Source organism: Enhydra lutris, unplaced genomic scaffold (genome assembly GCF_002288905.1).
Source record: "Enhydra lutris kenyoni isolate GAN:26980312 unplaced genomic scaffold, ASM228890v2 scaffoldscaffold28, whole genome shotgun sequence".
Taxonomy (NCBI): Eukaryota; Metazoa; Chordata; class Mammalia; order Carnivora; family Mustelidae; genus Enhydra; species Enhydra lutris.
Window position 1 is genome coordinate 16935750 of NW_019154112.1, and position 19851 is coordinate 16955600.

Here is a 19851-nt window from a genome sequence, read left to right on the forward strand (position 1 = left end):
TCTACTTTCATTCACCCTTGAAGTGATAGCTACTTGCTTTTCAATAATTTGCAGTTTGCTTCCAGGGTTTTCCTAGCAAATCTCTACATACTCTATCCACACTTTTGAAATCCTTAGGAATTCAATATTCAGTTTAAACAGTCATTATTTATAAAACATTGAGAATAACATTATACTACATATTTAACTCTAAAATTATCTACAAAGGGTATTTTTTCATATTTTTGGAGATAAAAGGTATAACAAATAATACAAAATATCTTTTTTTTTTCCTTATTTAACTTGTGGTTTCTATTTTGTTCTGTTTGTTTTCTTTTGCTTTTATATGTGTGCATGCATTCATGAATATATATATACATGAGAAATACTAGAGAAGAAAACTGTATATATTCTATAAATTAATAGGCTTTTGATTCCTCTGTGCTCCCAAGGAAATTTTACTGTTGGCCTCTAAGCAAGTATAATTGAGTGAGATGGTACTATTCCTGATGTTTCATATAATCTACTTGATAGCAAAGATGATGACACTATGCTTCTATTTGCAGCAATAGGAGGCACATGAGATATTCTGAAAAACAGCCCTACTAAAAATCAGTTAAGATGTTCAATAAAATAAAATGAGCATTCTCTTAAATGCATAGGTGACTTTTTACAATCATTCCCAGAGTTAAAAAAAAAAATAAAACACTAAGGGCCAAAAACCAGAAAGGGATCTACAAAAAAAAAATAATAATAATGTGTGACAAATAGTAGAACCACAACATTTGCTGCTTTCAGGTACCAAGAGATAAGGGCTTTAAGGATAGTATGAGTTGCAAAGAAAACATCTCTGTGTCTAGGTAAAATCAAGAGTTGAAACTGAAAACTGTTCCTTAAGTTTAGACCTCTAAGGGACTTCAAACTCAGTGGAAAGGTAGGGGTAAAAAAGAACCTACAAGTAAGAAAGACAAGAAAAGTTGGTGTTCAGCCACTCTTGCTACGACGTATAAGTAACACGCTCCCCAAGAATCTTCAACAGTCCTGCTGTCCTCGGTTCTGATTTATGCTGCAAATTTGGTTGAAGAAATTCCAAAGTAGAAATTAATATAAAGCAATCTCAATTTGAAAGCCTCAGGATATTTGGAAAAGAAGCAAAAGCAAATCCACTTTTGCAAATCAAAATTCCATAAATTAGGTCTCTATAGATTCTCACCAATAAGTACTAATAAACAATAACTGTAAAATAAAAAAGAATACCAGCTAAAACAGACTACCTCAAGCAAAAGCTGTAGAAAAAAATAAACAGCAGCATTATAACCCCAAGTATTTTGGATATTAGATTCATTAAATACAGAAATAAAATTACCACATTTAAAATGCTAAAGAAAATACAAGAGGGAATTAAATTAAGAGATACAGACTTTCAGTTACAAAATAAGTCACAGGAGTGAAAAGTATAGCATAGGGAATATAGTCAATAGTATTGTAATAACTTGGTATGGTGACAGATTATGACCATACTTATTGTGATGAGCATTATGTAATGTGCAGAATTGTCAAGTCAGTATGTTGTGCACCTGAAACTAATATAATATTATATGTACTTAAATAATAAAAAATTTTAAGAAAGAATTAGCTATAATACCAACTGTACTTAAGTGATAAAAAAAGTTTTAAGGGAATTTAAAAATAAGCAAGACAAAGAGAGTCTATCACAAAATGCCAAACAATGAAATGAAATATACAATCACTGAAAATGTAATACATGAATTAAGTAGCAGATTAGATACAATTGAGAAAAGAATTAAGTACAAGAAGTTAGATCTGAATATTTTAACACTGACAATGCAAAAATGCAAGAGAAGTTAAAAAATATGATGACTGGAAAGAGAAGGTATAGCATACCTAATTGTTCTAACATATTTCTGACTATTTTAAAATAGCAAAAGTGGAATCCAACTAAGAGAAATAATACCTTCAAATTGCAGAGGTAAACTAAATGTCAATATACAAATGCTTGCACAGCTAAACTTGCATTGAACAATTTGGTCCAAGTAAACATATCTTCAGGAAAAAAAAAAAAAGAGGGTTATGAGCAGGAAATACTCATGAAAGCAACTTGAAAAAGAAGTACTTCCAGAATAAGGAAAATGATTCCAGAATTAGTCAGGAAATTAAAAGGAAAAAATTTCTATAAAATCAATAATTTGGATATATTACTTCAGTTGAAATAAAACAATACATAAAAAGATGCAAATTCTTTAAAATTCTCTATGATGTTGTTTTCAGTGAGTCAAATTTATCCTTAGTCTTATTTATAGTTACAGGTTATCTGCCAGCCACCTGTAATTTGTTTTTTCCTTCGGATAAGGATATTCTGTATGCTCTAGATGAAAGGACACACAAAAATTTTCTAAGTGTCAGGCCCCTTAACTTCCATGGGAATATATTCCCCATCATTAAGCACTCATATATCTTATGAAAGCATCTAGACACTCTATTTTCCATGTACTATCAACAGGTATTATCAGCAGTATATCATCAACATAGTAAAAATTCTTAGAAGAATAGGTACTGATTCTTCTGTAAATGGTAGAATTCCATGGGAAGGCCATCCAGCCCTGGACTCTTGTTTGTTGGGAGGTTTTTGATTACTGATTAAATTTCTTTGCTGGTTTTTGGTGTGGTCAGGTTTTCTCTTTCTTCCTGTTTCAGTTTTGATAGTTTGTATGTTTCTAAGAATGCATCCATTTCTCCCAGCTAGCCCAATTTGGTGACAAATAATTGCTCATAATATTCTCTTACAGTTGTATTTCTTCAGTTTTGGTTGTTATCTCTCCTTTTTCATCCATGATTTTATTTGGGTCCTTTCTCTTTTCTTTTTGATAAGTCTGCCTAGAGGATTATCAATATTATTAATTCTTTCAAAGAACCAGCTCCTAGTTTTGTTGATCTGTTTTACTGTTTTTTGGGGGTTTTTTTAATTTCTATATCATTGATTTCTGCTCTAATCTTTATTATTTCACTTCTCCATCTGAATTTAAGCTTTATTTGCTGTTCTTTCTCCAACAACTTTTAGGTAGAAGGTTAGGTTGTGTATTTGAGGTTGTTTCTTGAGAAAGTCCATATTGCTATATACTTCCCTCTTCGAACTGCCTTTGCCGCATCCCAAAGGTTCTGAACTGTCATGTTTTCATTTTCATTTACTTCCGTGTATTTCTTAAATTCTTTTTAATTTCCTGGTTGACCCATTCATTCTTTAGTGGGATGGTCTTTAACCTCCATGTATTTGTGGTCCTTCCAAATTTTTTCTTATGGTTGACTTCAAGTGTTAAAATATTGTGGTCTGAAAATATTCATGGTATAATTTCAGTCTTTTTGTGCCAGCTGAGACCTGATTTGTGACCCAATATGTGATCTGTTCTGGAGAACGTTCCATGCGCATTTGAGAAGACTGTGTATTCTGTTGCTTTAGATGAATGCTCTGAATATCTGTGAAGTCCATTTTGTCCAGTGTGATATTCAAAGCCCTTGTTTCCTTGTTGATCTTCTGCTTAGATGATCTGTCCATTGCTGTGATTGTTGAAGTCCCCTACTATTATTGTATTATTATCAGAGTTTTTGGCTGTTCCCAAGGTAGGAGCATAAATATTTACAATTGTTAGATCTTCTTGTTGGATAGACCTCTTTATTATGATATAGCATCTTTCTTCATCTCTTATTACAGTCTTTGGTTTAAATTCTAGTTCATCTGATAGAAGGATTGCTACTCCAGCTTTTTTTTTTTTTTTTGGATGTTCATTGACACGATAAATGATTCTCCACCCCCTCACTTTCAAGGTGTTTGGAGGTGTAAACTTAGTCTCTTGTAAACAGCCTATCTATGGGTCTTGGTTTTTTAAAATCTATTCTGGTACCCCATGTCTTTTGATTAGAGCATTTAGTCCATTTACATTCAGAGTAATTACTAAAAGATGTGAATTTAGTGCCATTCTATCACCTGTAAAGTTGCTGTGGCTGTAGATTGTATCTGGTCCTTTCTGGTCTGTTACTCTTGGGCTCTCTCTTCACTCAAAGGATCCCCTTTAATATTTCTTGCGGGACTGGTTTAATATTCACAAATTGCTTTAGCTATTGTTTGTCCTGGAAACTCTTTATCTCTCTTTCTATTCTGAATGACAGCCTTGCTGGATAATGTATTCTTGGCTGCATATTTTTCCCATTTAGCACTTTAAATATATCATGCCAGCCCTTTCTGGCCAGCCAGCTCTCTGTGGACAGCTCTGCTGCCAACCATTAGGTTTTATCCTTATAGGTTAAGGACCTCTTTTCCTGGTCTACTTTCAGGATTTTCTCTTTATCTTTGAAATTTGCAAGCTTCACTATTGTATGCCGAGGCGTTGTCCTATTTTTATTGATTTTGAGGGGGATTCTCTTGGCCTCCTGGACTTTAATGTCTGTTTCCTTAACCAGATTAGGGAAGTTATCAGCCATAATTTGTTCAAATAATTCTTCTGCCCCTCTCTCCCCCTTCATATTCTGAGAACCCTATTATCTGGATATTATTTCACTTTATGGAATCACTGGGTAATCTAAGTCTCCCTTCAAGATCCAGTAGTTGTCTTTCTGTCCTCTTTTCAGCCTCCTTGTTTTTCATCATTTTATCTTCTAAATCACTGATTCTCTCTTCTACTTCATTTATCCTCACTTTTAGAGCCTCCATTTGGGACTGCATCTTGGTAATAGCATTTTTAGTTTCAGCCTGACTAGATTTTAGTTTTTTAATTTCTACAATTAGGGATACTCTATTGTCTTCTATGCTTCTATGCAACTAGAATCTTTATAAACATTGTCTTCTATGCTTCTATGCAACTAGTGTCTTTATAAACATTATTTTAAATTCTAATTCAGACATTTCTTATATCCATATTGATGAAATCTGGCAGTGAGTACTACCTCCTGTTCTTTCTTTTGGAGTGAATTTCTCCATCTCATCATTGTTTCTGGAAAAGAATAGAAGAAAGAAAGAGAAAAGACAATAACAACAACAACAACAACAAAGATAAATAAATAAATCAGAAAAAAACAACAAGAAACAGAACAGAACAAAGCAAAATACTAGATCCTGGGTGTATTTTGGTCTGCTTGTTGAAAGAAACTAGATCCCAAAATAGGAAAGAAAGAAAAATTTATATATTTACATATATATATATATATATATATACTCATATATATATATAAGTTTATATATATATATATTCTTTTGTTTCCTTTCATTGTATTTTACATTTGCATATATATGCAAATATATGCACTTATATGCAAATATAAAATACAATGAAAGGAAACAAAAGAATTTTTATATAGATAAAGATATAGATATAGATAGATATATTTATAGATATATATATATTTTAAAATAATTTAAAAAAATAAGAAAATAGCTTAAAAAATAATACTGAAAGACTAAAGAATAAAAAAAAAAAACATGAATGCTATGTGCTGTTTACCCCAAGAGCTATAGCTTTGCAGTTCTCTATGACAAGGGAACTTAGTGCTAGCTGCTTGTTCTGCTGGTCCTTTGGGGGAATGGGCCTCTTGTGCTGATTCTCAGGTGTCCTTTTTCTTGTGGAAATGCACCTCCCTTGCGAGGGGAGTGGGCTCAGTGTAAGTGGCTCCAGATTCCACTACGTGGCACTGTTTTGCTCCTTAAAGGCTTCCAGCAATGATGAGCAGGATGAAAATGGCAGCACCCCACTCTCTAGGCCCAGAGCTGAAAGTTTGTGCACCCCTACTCTTTAGTGAGCCCTCAAAGAAAAAGTCAGTCACTCTTGTTTCCCTTGTTTCTGTCCAAACTCTGTGTTCATCCAGCATGTGACAGAGTGTTTTTATCTCAGGCACATGACTGAGTTTCAGAACTCCAAATTTTACAGACTCCTACTGCACGGACCCACACTGTTCCTCCCAGGGGAAGGAGGGGAGAATCTCCCCAGCTTCTGCCTTTTGCTGGGCCCCTGCCAGGAGAGTGGTCACCTGACCATGCAGCAGTTCACAGGTTATGGCAACAAAGAGAAGAAAGCCTGCACCTGGACTTGCTGTTTTCAGAGAGCTTCCCCACCCCCCTGTGCCTGGGAACTCTGCCACACTCAGGCATCCCTGTTCTTCTTGTGACACCAAGGATCCTGAGACCACACTATCCCATCTGGGATTCTGCCCTGCTTTGCCATCCAAGCACCTTTAAGCCAGGGACACACCCCACTGTAGGTGTCTTCTAAAAGTTCTGATTTTGCACTCCACTTTATAATACTTTGCAGAAGCCTCCTTAAGCAGGCTCCCTCCCTCCACCATATCCTCTGATATACTGCCCCAAGATTAAATCTCCACACCTCCTACCTTCCAAAAAGTAGTCACTTTTCTATCTGTAGAATTGAAGCATTTCTTTTCACAAATCTCTAATTGATTTTGTAGGTGTTCAATATAATTTGATAACTATCTAGCTGTATTCCAGAGACCAGAGAATATTAGGATCCCCTATTCCTCTGCCATTGTAACTCCTCTCCCTTATTATTTTTTAGTAATTAATCCTTTAGGAAGAGAGAATTATGGACTTATTAACTGGTGATATTCCTCTTAATCACAGAATTTAATAAAATTAGAATCATAAAATAAGTAATTATTTCTAAATTAAAAACAAAATATTTATTAAAATTGCATTGCATCAGTCTTATCTTCACTTTATAAACTTAGTGATAGGATTTATATGATGTTCTTTCTCGGGAACATAATAAAAGACTCAACAAAAACATTCAAATAGTATTTTTTAATTTCTGTTGAGTAGAACAGTCTATTTCTATTAAAAAGGAAGAATAGCAGACAATGTTATGTTTCTTTTAGTACCAGGAATTACAGTAAAGTTATATATGGGTTATTTGTGACTCATCGCATTTGTAGCTTTACTTGAATGTTAGTATGTCAGTTTCTGGTGTTAGATCATAAGATCAAGTGATCATAAGATCAGTTTCTGGTGTTAGATCAAGACTTTTATACAAGGCTAAAGGGATTGAAACTCATATTGTAGACAAAGTTGTTCCATTCTATTCAGAATGAATAACATTAATGCTGCTCAGATGCTGTATTTTGTTCAGGGTAAAGATATTAATCTCTTCTGTGTTTTCTTTATCATAAAGAACTCTATGGTGCTCTCCTGAATAAAATTTCAGGAGAAATTTCAGGAGAAAATTTCAGACATTTCAGAAAATTCTGAAATTCATAAAAACTTCAGAAGAAAAAATGTGTTGTTGTTATTAATTGACTGTGGTCCTGATTCATACTACAGAAATATTTTTGGTAAAAAAAACATTTTTTTACAAAAAAAATTTTGATAAAAAATATTAAATTCATCCACATTTTTAACATGAGATGTTCAGGACTCTAGGTTCTTATACCTCCCTTTGACAGTTTGAGTTTTATCTTTTAAATATAACTTAGGGATTTAAGAGGTCCTCCTTCTCAGTTAATTTATTGGTTTTCCCATGAGTCAGAACTGATTTTAAATTTTGTTAACCATATAAAAGTTAATATAATTACACAGATTACCCTATATGATCTTTTCAGACAGTTAAACATTTCAGATGTCTATGTTGCAATCAGAAGTCACCAATTAACCACTGTCTGCCATATTTTGTAAGATGTTTTGTACATATTTCTGTATAAAAACCCTAGCTTTTTTTCATTTGTAATTGGAAGAAAAATAAACTTGGAGTATGTTCAAATAGGATTGCTTGAAGAGGCTTTGGAAGCAACAGGAAAATACTCTACCTAACCCCAATTAGTCTTGTTTTCCCCATTCAGGGCAGTTCTGTTTTCAAACATAGCCACTAAACATGATGATAATGAAAATTAATACAGTTAGAAAGCAATTCGATAGCACATGTTTATTATTTGTAATTTTTGTTTCCTCTCATAACTTTAGTAAAACCTGTCAGCTCTGAAAAAAGATTCAAGTGTGTGAGCTGGGAAATAGGCACGTGTGCCTGAATTATACAGTAAATATGCTCCTGCAAAGTAATATGGAAGTCTTTTTTTTTTAAGCAAATTGAATTATATTTTTTGTCGGTGGTGATGAGTTCACTACTTCTCAGAATAAGAAAACCTGATTATGGATCCAAATAATTCAATTCATATGTGAACATTTATATAAAGTCTGTTTTCTTCCAGAACTTTTTTGTGTGTATTTATCAAACCACCAAAAAAAAAAAAAAAAGCCAGAAGATCCATCTCTGTAGTCTTTCTTACCCATTTTAATGAGAATTTTTTTCTGTTTCTTTTTTTTTTCTAAACTACCACAAATGATCATTTTATCTGTATTTGTCTAAGAATGTATTTGCCTATACTGTGCAAAACTAGTCAGGCCATAGAGTGATACAAAGATGACTCAAACACAGAGCTTTCCATCAGAGAATGAATAGTAAAAAAGGGTAGATGAGGTAGGTTTTCTCAGACCTTCCCTTTTATCTAGTCTTAACATTTCACATGAGGCTCAGTGCTCCTTGGTGACAGAAATGTCAGAAAAGATGGTCAAGGGACACCCTCCAAAAAATTTACCACATCAGAAGAATAAACTCTACCAACTTCTAGCTTGAGGTTTCCTTGCATGAAGCTAAAATCTAAGCTTTATGAGGATGAGGTCTTTATTTTGCTCACTACTGTATTCCTTGACTAGTACCAGGCATGTAGTATTTACTCAATAAATATTTGTTGAATTAATGAACAGAACACTTTAGTGACTTCCAGTAAGACAGGTAAAAGTAATATAAAGAAATAGTGTCTAAAACTATATTATGGTATAACTAACAGACATGCACTATCCAAGCAGTTGCCAAGTTATATGCTAAAGATTCTATTAATTTAAAATCCATCTCTTTGTAGTCTTAGTCATTTTTCTCTACACCAGATGCATCCACATTTCTCATTCAAACTTCTCCAGGATAGAGCTAGCTACATTGCATTTTAACTTGATTGGAATATGGTTTTTCTCCCTATAATATATATTAAAAACTTGATTGGCATATGTATTTTTTCTCATATATATACACACACACAAGCAAAGTCAAAGTAGCTTCTGTGTGTGTGTGTGTGTGTGTGTGTGTGTGTGTGTGTGTGTAGGTGGGGGCAGAGAGAGAAGACTAAAAACAATCTATACCCTCACAGAAAGTAGGGCAGGAAATACAGGAATGTTTTCCAGGGACTAGATGTAGACCCCTTTAGGAAAGAAATTCAGTCTAGGCTCATTTTTATGTTTTACCCAAGTGGTTTTTCTAGTCAAGTGACCAAGGCAGCCTTAACATTCCCCTCAGTTTGACTAAATTTTAGACAGGCTCTTCCGGACTTTAGGCCCCAGACCTCACTTTTCTTAGAGCATTTACTTTAGAAAACTTACACTTGTAAATTCTTTCTTTGCCTCCTCTGAGATGTAAATCTTAGTTTTACAACGCAGGAATATCTTTCTTTAGGACCTAGAACCATCTCTTCACCATGTTAGCATCAAAAATGATAGTGGTCCCATCTCCCAGTTTTGTGGGAGGGTAGGAACCAAACTTCAAGAGTGCCTTTGCTCCAAGTTGTAAACTACCTTCTGTGATGAAGATATGAAAAACCTTATGTTTTTTAGGGGGTAAGGCCAATTAGCAAACACAGGTAGTTTGTGGTCCCCCACCTCAGCTCTTAAAAATTCTATGATTCTTCTTTTCACTTTTCATTACACTCTTTGTTTTGTTAAGCAAAGACTGAATTCTGGCCTCTCTCCTTTATTGCAGTAGCCCTTGATAAAGTCTTTGTCTGGTTAACTTTGTCCAAAGCAGCTTTTACTTTGACACAGGCAAGTGGTTGTCAACAGCAGGAGTCTCTGCTACAGTGAAAAATCAATATGGGACCAAGTTAGAAGTGACAAGCCAAAGGCAGACCATTGCACAAATCCTAGGAGTTGTGATTGGCAAAGGATTTCTAAAGAATGTACAAATGATTGTGAGTCAGAGGGTTGCCAGATTTAAGAACTAAAAATATAAGACAGTTAAATTTGAATTTCAAATAAATAATTGTTCTAGTATATTTCATGAAATGCTTGGTACACACTTACACTAAAAAATTATTGTTGATCTGAAATTGAAATTACACTGAATGTGTTGTATTTTATCTGACATTTCTAGCACAAGAGAAAGAGTTTTAAACATCTGCTATTCTTAGAGAGTGAGAGCCTCTTGTAACAGCTTCAATCGCCAGTTCTTACAGCTCTCCTTTACTGTGTACTTCTCTCTCCTTTCCACTCTCCTCACCTCCTCAACATTCAAAGCCAAAAGGGTCAGAAACAGCAGCTAACATGAATGGGAGGTGGTTAGACAAGAAAAAACAGAAATCAGCTTCCTCCTGTCCCTCAAGGCAGATAGAAGTGTCAGATGCCTTATAGGTCTTGGCTGGTGGAGGAGGGTAGGCCAAGTCTTATCTCTGAAAGAAGATTTAAGTGTTGATAAATTTCTCAGACTGGATATTAGTTGCTGCATCATTATAATGGTAACTCAGAAAAAAGGCAGGACTCATAGGAGCTGCCAAGTTTTCATGGAGAGCCAGAGGATGTTTCCCCTGTTGTGAAAGAGACAGAATATTAAGTTGCATTTCCACATTCCATGTTACACTTGTCAGTGTACCAAGTCTATAGATCTAAATATGAGTATATGACAATAAAATAAGCACTTTTCAAGTTTTATATACCTCAATATTTTGAGATTAATCATTTAAAAGTTTAATAATTCTACAAAATTTACATATTATAGTACTACCACTTATAAAATACCTTATCTAAATATTATTAGAAAGCAGTAAATATTAAATAGAAAACCTTGCTGTGTGACAATTTTCTAATCTTTTTGTGTCACAGTTTTTTTTTACTTTTTATTGAGGTGTAATTATATCAAATAAAATTAATGATTTTAAATATACGATTTGATGTATAGCCATTCATATCAGAATAATTTAAGAATCTGATGAAAATTATTATTTCATATATGCAGGGACACAGATTTTTTTTTTGTTGTCCATCCGTGAACAACAAATTAAAATCTTTGCTTTGAGTCTTTTCCTCTGGACTGGGGGTTGATTATTTGAGACAATGACTTTTCAAATTTAATGTATTTACATATCTAAATTTCTTAATACTGGGACTAGTGTTTATAGTATCAGTGCTGTCTTAAATGAATGCTAACTATAAATGCCATGTCCTTACCTAGTTGATTAGCAATAGGATGCTACCAGAACACACTAACATGCAGGGGCTTTTTTTAGATGCAGGTTTATTATTTCCATCTTTCAACGGGAATTCCTATATAGAACTGCCTTTTTTTACAACCCTGGATGAGTTGAAATTTGTGCCAGAGAAGGAACGTAACAGAACTGTTACCATCTACTTGACTATAAAAACAAGCACTTTGAATGGAACTATTCTCTACAGTAAGTATTAAATGTTTGACTTCCTATATGTCAGGTTTCTTTCTGAAATGTTAACCTATTGAAGCAATGAATTATTCATTTAAATATTGTGGGAAAACTTTTCTAGCTTTGTACATGAAGCATTACCAAAAAGAAATAGTTCTTTCTAGTTTTCTTTAGAAGTTTCTTTAATTTATGAGTCATCCAATGGAACATGACTTACAAACAGGCTCTGAACCAGCAACGAGGAATAGAGCAAGCATATGAGTTTGATGGCATATGGCTATAGCAGTAAAACATAAATGCTGCAAATGTTTGAGAGCATATTTTTGTAATATAAATCACTAAATATGAATTGAATTCAATACTTGGTAACTTGGAAGAAGGTTTTCCAAAGCTGGGATTCATTTGATAATTGGGAATAATCCTAACACTCTTTTAGCATTATCCTAGCTGGTTTGAAAAAGAGTAGTATTAATAGTATTTAAGGAAATGCTTTTATATCCAGAGTTCTCTACATTATGCAATGTCCTCACAAGAATTCCTATAATCAGAATTTGCAGAATTCTCTGCTTTTATAGCTAAACATCACTAAAGTAGATTAAATGCTGTATTCCAAATCTGACAATTGTTTGATTTCTCTTGAACTGAATGTACCCTAGTTTTAACAATTCCCTATATTGGATATATAATGTCTTCAGTACTTGAATAGATTATACACTCTAGAGCAACTCATTATTTTGAAAAGTTTTTCTCCTCTACTTTGAAATATTTTGCAAAACTGATTCATCATCTGTACTTTGTAAAAATATTTAAACCTTTATATTATTTGGCTATAAGTAAAACGCTTTAAAGAAACATTTTTGGAAAACTAAGTGCAATTAGAAGTTTAGAACATTAGAACTGAAAGTTAATATTATATTTTAGAAAGAAACTATTGTCAGAATTAGACCAGGAGTGTAGTTCTATTTCTATTTATTTCCTAATAGTGTAAACACCCAGGTTTAAATAATGGCTTTAGAGTGTAGATTTATTTATATTTAAAGAGAGAGAGAAAAGAAGAAAAGGAAAAAAAATTTTTTATATACAAAACCTAAGTTGTGGTGGACGACCATGAAATTTGGAGGTAATTGTACATTGCAGGAGAAAGGAAACAAAACAAACAGAGAACAAAAGGTACAAACATAATAATTTAAAGTCACAAAGCAAAGTGATTTTTGTGGCTTTGCAATTTTTTAAGTTACATAAGAATAAGAAGGTGTTTCCTCATAGAAAGTATGTTTTTATCAACTAAAAACAGCTCATTGCCAAAGTAGCAGCCAACCTCTGGGAATTCTCGTCCTCTGGCTCATGCTCCTGGCTCATATCTGTACTTCCATTCAATGTGCTCTTTTTGAACACCATAAAAATACATGCCAAGCATATGTACACCCTGTCCAAGTTGGTACTTTAATTTAAACCAATAAACCCAAGCTGATGTTAGTGCCATAGTGTTGTTTTTGCCTTTTGCATCCAATGACCTACCGAAATAAATCAAACTAGAATTTATTAGTAAAAGAAACAGTGCCATTGTAATGATTATCAGTTTCTATCTTTGTCTTACATAATTGTTGTCCCAGCATTGGATACATGGAAACTATTCACTCAAGGGAGTTTCATAGCCTGTGAATGTAGAAAATGTTTTTGTCTGTAAAGCATTCTTTTCGTTCATTTGTAAAGTGGTAATTTAATCCTACACTGTTGGGAATACCTCAGCAGAATGTTTCATGGGGTCTTGCTTTCAGTCCTCTTTGAATTTATCAACCTCATAAAAGCCTCACAACAGATGAACACGAAGATTTTTGTGATTCAGTTAAACACCCGTAGTTTAAAAGGTGTCCCTCAACTTGACTTAAGGGCTAATTTTCTTTCCTTTGATATCAGTATATTACATGTAGGAGCAATTAAGAATAGTGAAGAAATTAAAACAGATGTTTCATTTTAGAGACTAGGGGTTGATTTTTGTTTGGTTTTTTGTTTGTTTGTTTTTTAGTTTTGTCATTTCATTCCTAGACATTTCAGTAAATCAATTCCATTCAACAAACATTTATTGAACACTTGTGTTTTATATCATCCAGTTTTAAAGGGAAAAGTATAGAGAAATATCAGGTTGATAAGCCAATGTCAGCTTTGAATTATATTCCTAGTTCAAAACTGTAGATTTATCTTTTCTCAGTTTGCCTCACCAACTAATTGATGTTGAAAAGGAACAAAAGAAAGATAAAACTGGAATCCTTATGGGGTTACAGTAAAAATCCTTAGAAAGGATAGTTTAAAAAAGAACTCTCTGTGGGGGAGAGACAGCTCTGAGAACAGCAGTCAAGATGAAAAGAAAGCTTTGTGATTCTGCCACTGAACCAATTCAGAATTCTGGAACCCCGTCAAAGGAGCTACTAATAGGTCACGGGAGAAGGGATGAGACCACACAAAACTCTTTAGGTGCACTTTCAGAAAATGAGCTCCATTCGCCAAGTGCTATCCATCGGGAGGTTTAGTCATGGGATATATTACTATGCAGTTGAATCCATTCTGTGCTGCTTCTTTGAAAAGAAATAAGCATGCCCTTTGGAAGTATGTGATCTTTGAGAATTAGGAGCAGACATCTGACCCAAGTTGCAGGAGGCAAATTACATGAGCAACACCAGGGAGAGAACAAGATTCAGAAGCAATCTTCATATTACTTAATATTTGTGTTTAAGAAGGAAAGTAAAAGAAGGACTAGTCTTAGGTATTTATTCTTGGTTAGAAATTGAAAGAACAAGAAGGATCACTAAGGCCTCCTTTTTTGTGCATTGAGGGAAGACCAAAAGAAGAGATCTCTGATATTGCTGAAGAAAACAAATGAAATCTAAAGAATTGTAACATCTGTCTTTCTCTATAAAATCATTCCCAGTAGAATACACCATATCTCCGTTAGATAATTACTATGCCAAAGCCAATGAGATCCCACAGTATTTCCTTACAACGTATTAAAAAACATCTTCTTTTCTTAGAGAAAAAAGTGTGCTCTGTTTTCATCTATTTTACAAAGTGCACTATAAAATATCTTTGTCCCTCCTTAATAGCTCCCAGTGGAGCTTGCTCCACAGAGATTGCTGTTCATTGTATCTTTTTTTTAATGACAGGGAGGTCAAATTCAATAAATTTTAACTGAGTGCCTAGAAAGTGCATCACACTCTGCTAGACACTGTGAGCTGTATACAAAGATGAATAAGAAATTATCTATACCCATTGCCACCATTTAGAGGAGAGATAATATGTATATAATTCTGTAGAAAGCTGACTGTGGTAGGTCTTATAATGAGTATAAATTAAGAACTGGGTTGAGTAAGTGCATTACACTAGAAATCTGTGCTTATGTCTCTTCACTAACTAAGGAACACCTCCTAATCTGAAATTGTGTTTTACATCTCTCTTCCACCCACCTCCTGAGTACTTTCACCAGTGCCTTGCCTAAAGTAAGCTTTTTTAGAATTGTGTGTAAGGTTCTGTTGGTGAGTTACCCAACTTGGATGGTCATGATGAAAAATTAATAGGTATTGACACCTTATTTTAGGAAATTATTCTGTGAGTAAGTAAGCAAAAACAAAATGGTGTAGATTTCAAGGGTTTACTCAAAACATAGCTTAAATCAAAGATAATTTAACCCTTGGTTTACTTTAACAACCAGGGACAAAACAAGGGTTGGCAGTTTTTTTCAGTAATGGCTAGAGAGTACATATTTTTACAGGTCACACAGGCTCTGTCACAACTGTCCAAGTTTGCCACTGTAGCACAAAAGCAGCTATAGACATTATGTGGTTGTGAATGAATGTAGCTGTGTTGCAAACCAAAACAAAACAAAAACCTTGGCTCAGAAAACCAAACAATGGCAGAATTTGGTCCATGGGCCATAGTTTGCCAACCCTTGACATAGAATGATATGACTTATTAAACTTCTCTTGAAAAAAAACAGTTGTATTAAGAGAAATTAAACTCTTTCTGCAATTGAAATTTATGAAGAAATCAGAGATACACTCTGTTTCTGATGTAGTTACATCAGGAAATGGACCAGCAACCTTGCTTCTGGTGGACAGAGGTAGGAGCAAAAATGAACAAATGAGCCCACTCAAGGATTGAAATTGCGGCCATGCCCATCTCAGGAACAGCATAATCCAGTTATTACAAAAATGACAATGGTGCTCAACTCCCTGGCTCTGCCATCTGGGCAAGTAACTTAACATCTCTGTGCTTCCATATCTGTAAAATGGAATAATATTATTTTTATTAATACCAAAGATATGAAAAATGTGTTGTAAGGATGGAGAGAGTTACCACATTTAATGGGCTTAAAACTGTGTCCAGTGCATGGCAACAGGAAGTAAGTGCTAAATATCTTCTTCAGAAATTGTTTTAATTCTTCCTCCCTCATAATTTGCCTGGTAAGGAGTCTTGGGAATTTTATGCCCAGGATGCTGTATTCTTGTCCAGTAGCTGTCATTATATTGCATCCATTTGATAGATGTATCCACCCTGGGAAAGAATATTTAGACTATAAAAAGTCTTGGAATCAGGAATGACAGTAATGGGGCAAACAGTAGATGCAATTTTTTGTTTTCATTTTTATCCATTTCATACAAATGAGGAGGATTCATTTCCTCTAAGAATGTTGTATTATGAGTTGTATTTTCTTTTCTGATTAAGCACAATTAGCAGCCTAGGCAAAATTAAAATGGGCTCTCAATAAATTTTAGAAACTGGCCCAGAAGCTGTTCTGCAACAGCATGTAATAAACATGTGTTAATAATTCATTACACGTGCCAGACAGCTGCCCCAGTGTATCAGTTCTCCTGGAACTTCTCCACCTGCCATCCTTTCACTGACCAACAAGGTCACCCCAGCCACGTTCTCCAGGCTCTAACTACTAACTACATGTTACTGCCCATGTTGCCACTGTTTGCTCTAAGATGTCTTCAAACCCTGAACCACTGCTGCTGAGATTGCTCCTGGGTTTGTTTCTAGGGTTACAAATGCAGACCCGTGGGCGCCTGGGTGGCTCAGTGGGTTAGGCCGCTGCCTTCGGCTCAGGTCATGATCTCAGGGTCCTGGGATCGAGTCCCGCGTCGGGCTCTCTGCTTGGCAGGGAGCCTGCTTCCCTCTCTCTCTCTCTCTCTCTCTCTCTGCCTGCCTCTCCGTCTACTTGTGATCTCTCTGTCAAATAAATAAAAAAAAAACAAAAAAAAAAAAAAAAAACAAAAACAAATGCAGACCCGTAAGGAGAGCCAGGAAAAGGGATTTTTCAAGCTGCAGCAAAAACGTGTACTCAATAGAGAACTCCATGCAAGCTTAGAGAATAGTTTTTATTATATGCCTTGAAGGTGGCACAAGGGATGTTGAGATCATCCAACTGCTGCCATAGGCAGTCCTGACTGAAGTGTCAGTAGGTAACCAAAGGTAGACCCAAGCCCAAGTTAGCTGTGAGTCAACTGTGCAACACAGTGTAAATCAATTAACTGCTCTATATTTAGTTTGGCGACAGATAATACAGATGCAGTTTTATTTTCAAGTTCACAAGGTTTGAAAAATGTATATAAAAGTGTTTTTGAAAAATACAAAGTACTCAGGGCTCCTAGGTGGTGCAGTTGGTTAAGCATCTGACTCTTGGTTTCAGTTCAGGTCATGATCTCAAGGTGGTGAGATCGAGCCCCACTTTGGCATAGAGTCTGCTTAAGACTCTCTCTCCCACTCCCTCCCATTTTCTCTCACTCTCTTTCAAATAAATAAATAACTCTTTTAAAAAAAATACAAAGTACCATATAAAGATGTGGTGTTTCAGGGATTTTTCTATGAGAAATGGTAGAAATCCATGTCACTTTATGGAAATTTCCAAATTTGAATATCTGTGTATCTGATTTAATAAACATATTATCTATATTCATCACTATTGATCCTAGAAGGAATGATGTTGAATTTTCTTGTAATTCAGACTGATGACCCCTGAATCTCTCCTGGATGTTTCTTTATACATGGTCTCAAATCAAACTGTCATTGATGTTTGGGAACATTCATTACAGTAGTTCAAACAGAGAAAAATACACATTTTTAACAGAAATGGTACCATAATGACTCTATCTTCAGTATTTCAATGAAGTGATAAAGTATGTATGCTTAGAAATTTTTAGATCTACAACCCAATGTAATAACCAAGCAAACCAAAATTATAAAAACTTGAGTAGGATATCATTCTTTCCCTCTCTCTCTGGATTATTTCATTATTATTCTTTTCTTATAAGACTAAATATATACATATATACTATATAACATATATAACATATATATATAAAGGCTATATATAATTTACAAATTTTGGATTCAAAATTTTTAGGGTTATCTCTCTGAAATGCCATGATACCTAGAAACTAGAGTTCACTAATTTTTAAGTGATTATTAATGTTTATTATTCTAAGCAGCATTTTCTATATAAAATCTGAAATCAGGAGATATAATCAGTGATTTCATTAGTATAAATAAAATTTGGGAATTATAGACTTTGTAAAGTTTCAAAATATTTTCTGGATAAATATTCAGGAAAACTCAAGACGTAAGTGATTTATTGAAAAAATTATTACACCACCTAGAAGTATAAAGAACTTTTTCAAAAGGGTAGGTTCACACTTCTCTGCTAATGGATCATCAAACGTCTTTTCAGCAACACAACAGGATGACTTTCTTTCAATGGCCTCCGCGGCTTTCAAGTCCTGTTCGAAGGCAGCACAGATTCAATATTAAGGGGGAAAAGACACTGATTTTCACATTTATGATATATTACGGAGAGGTTTTCACATTTGCTTTATGTCTTTGGGTTCAGTGAGCAATGCTGAACTAAATTTAATGTGGCATATGGGTAACCCATAAAGTTTAATATAAAAATATACATCTAATAGTGGCCATGACTTATAATTTTCCTTAGTAGTTCTATTTTGGAAATTTTATATTTGATTTTACTAATTATCACTAATTTTCCATTTTTTAATTATAATTGTGTTTGAAAATATGTCTTTAGTACTTGTCAGATAATAGAATATATATGTATATACAAATGGCTATTAGACACATGAAAAAATGTTCATCATCACTAGCCATCAGGGACATTCAAATTAAAACCACATTGAGATACCACCTTACACCAGTTAGAATGGCCAAAATTAGCAAGACAGGAAACAACATGTGTTGGAGAGGATGTAGAGAAAAGGGAACCCCCTTACACTGTTGGTGGGAATGCAAGTTGGTGTAGCCACTTTGGAAAACAGTGTGGAGAGTCCTGAAGAAATTAAAAATAGAGCTTCCCTATGACCCTGCAATTGCACTATTGGGTATTTACCCCAAAGATACAGATGTAGTGAAAAGAAGGGCCATCTGTACCCCAATGTTTATAGCAGCAATGGCCACAGTCGCCAAACTGTGGGAAGAACCAAGATGCCCTTCAACGGACGAATGGATAAGAAAGATGTGGTCCATATACACTATGGAGTATTATGCCTCCATCAGAAAGGATGAATACCCAACTTTTGTATCAACATGGATGGGACTGGAAGAGATTATGCTGAGTGAAATAAGTCAAGCAGAGAGAGTCAATTATCATATGGTTTCACTTATTTGTGGAGCATAAGAAATAACTTGGAGGACATGGGGAGATGGAGAGGAGAAGGGAGTTGAGGGAAATTGGAAGGGGAGGTGAACCATGAGAGACTATGGACTCTGATAAACAATCTGAGGGTATTGAAGGGGCGCGGGGTAGGAGGGTGGGGGAGCCAGGTGGTGGATATTACGGAAGGCACGTATTGCATGGAGCACTGGGTGTGGTGCATAAACAATGAATTCTGTTATACTGAAAAGAAATAAATAATTAAAAAATAAATTTAAAAAAAAGAATATATATGTATTGGTGTCTGCCCCCACTTACTGGCAGAAAGCTCTTAAACCCCTTTTAATTTCTTAAGTGATAAGAACACTAGGAACATTTCTTGTTCTAATATTTGTCGTTGATCCTGTCCCTTTACAGAGGGCTCCTAAAACCCTGGTAAATTCATAAGTGATAAAGGCAGTAGGATCACATTCTGTTCTAATAAGGGGACTGTAGGTGGGCTCTTGGATGACTCCTTGGTGGGGGCTGGTCACCAGAAAGACCAAGCTATGACTAGCTGCTTGGAATTTTCACTCCAAGCCTCCCATCCTCCAAGAGGGGAAAGGAGCTGGAAATGGAGTTAGTAATTGATCATGCTTACACAAGGAAGCTTCCACAAAACCCCAATAGCATGGAGCTCAGAGAGCTCCCAGGGAGGTCAACACATCGTCACCAAGAAGGTGATGTATCCC

The 19851-nt window shown here is 34.7% G+C and overlaps 1 protein-coding gene across 1 annotated transcript in view; it reads left to right on the forward strand.

Moving 5' to 3' along the window:
* LOC111152227 (eyes shut homolog (Drosophila)) overlaps positions 1-19851 on the forward strand; it is a 1631332-nt gene that overhangs the window by 1333762 nt on the left and 277719 nt on the right. Inside the window, 1 exon segment of the mRNA XM_022510634.1 lies at positions 11314-11482. Within this exon segment, the coding sequence (XP_022366342.1) occupies positions 11314-11482 (169 nt within the window).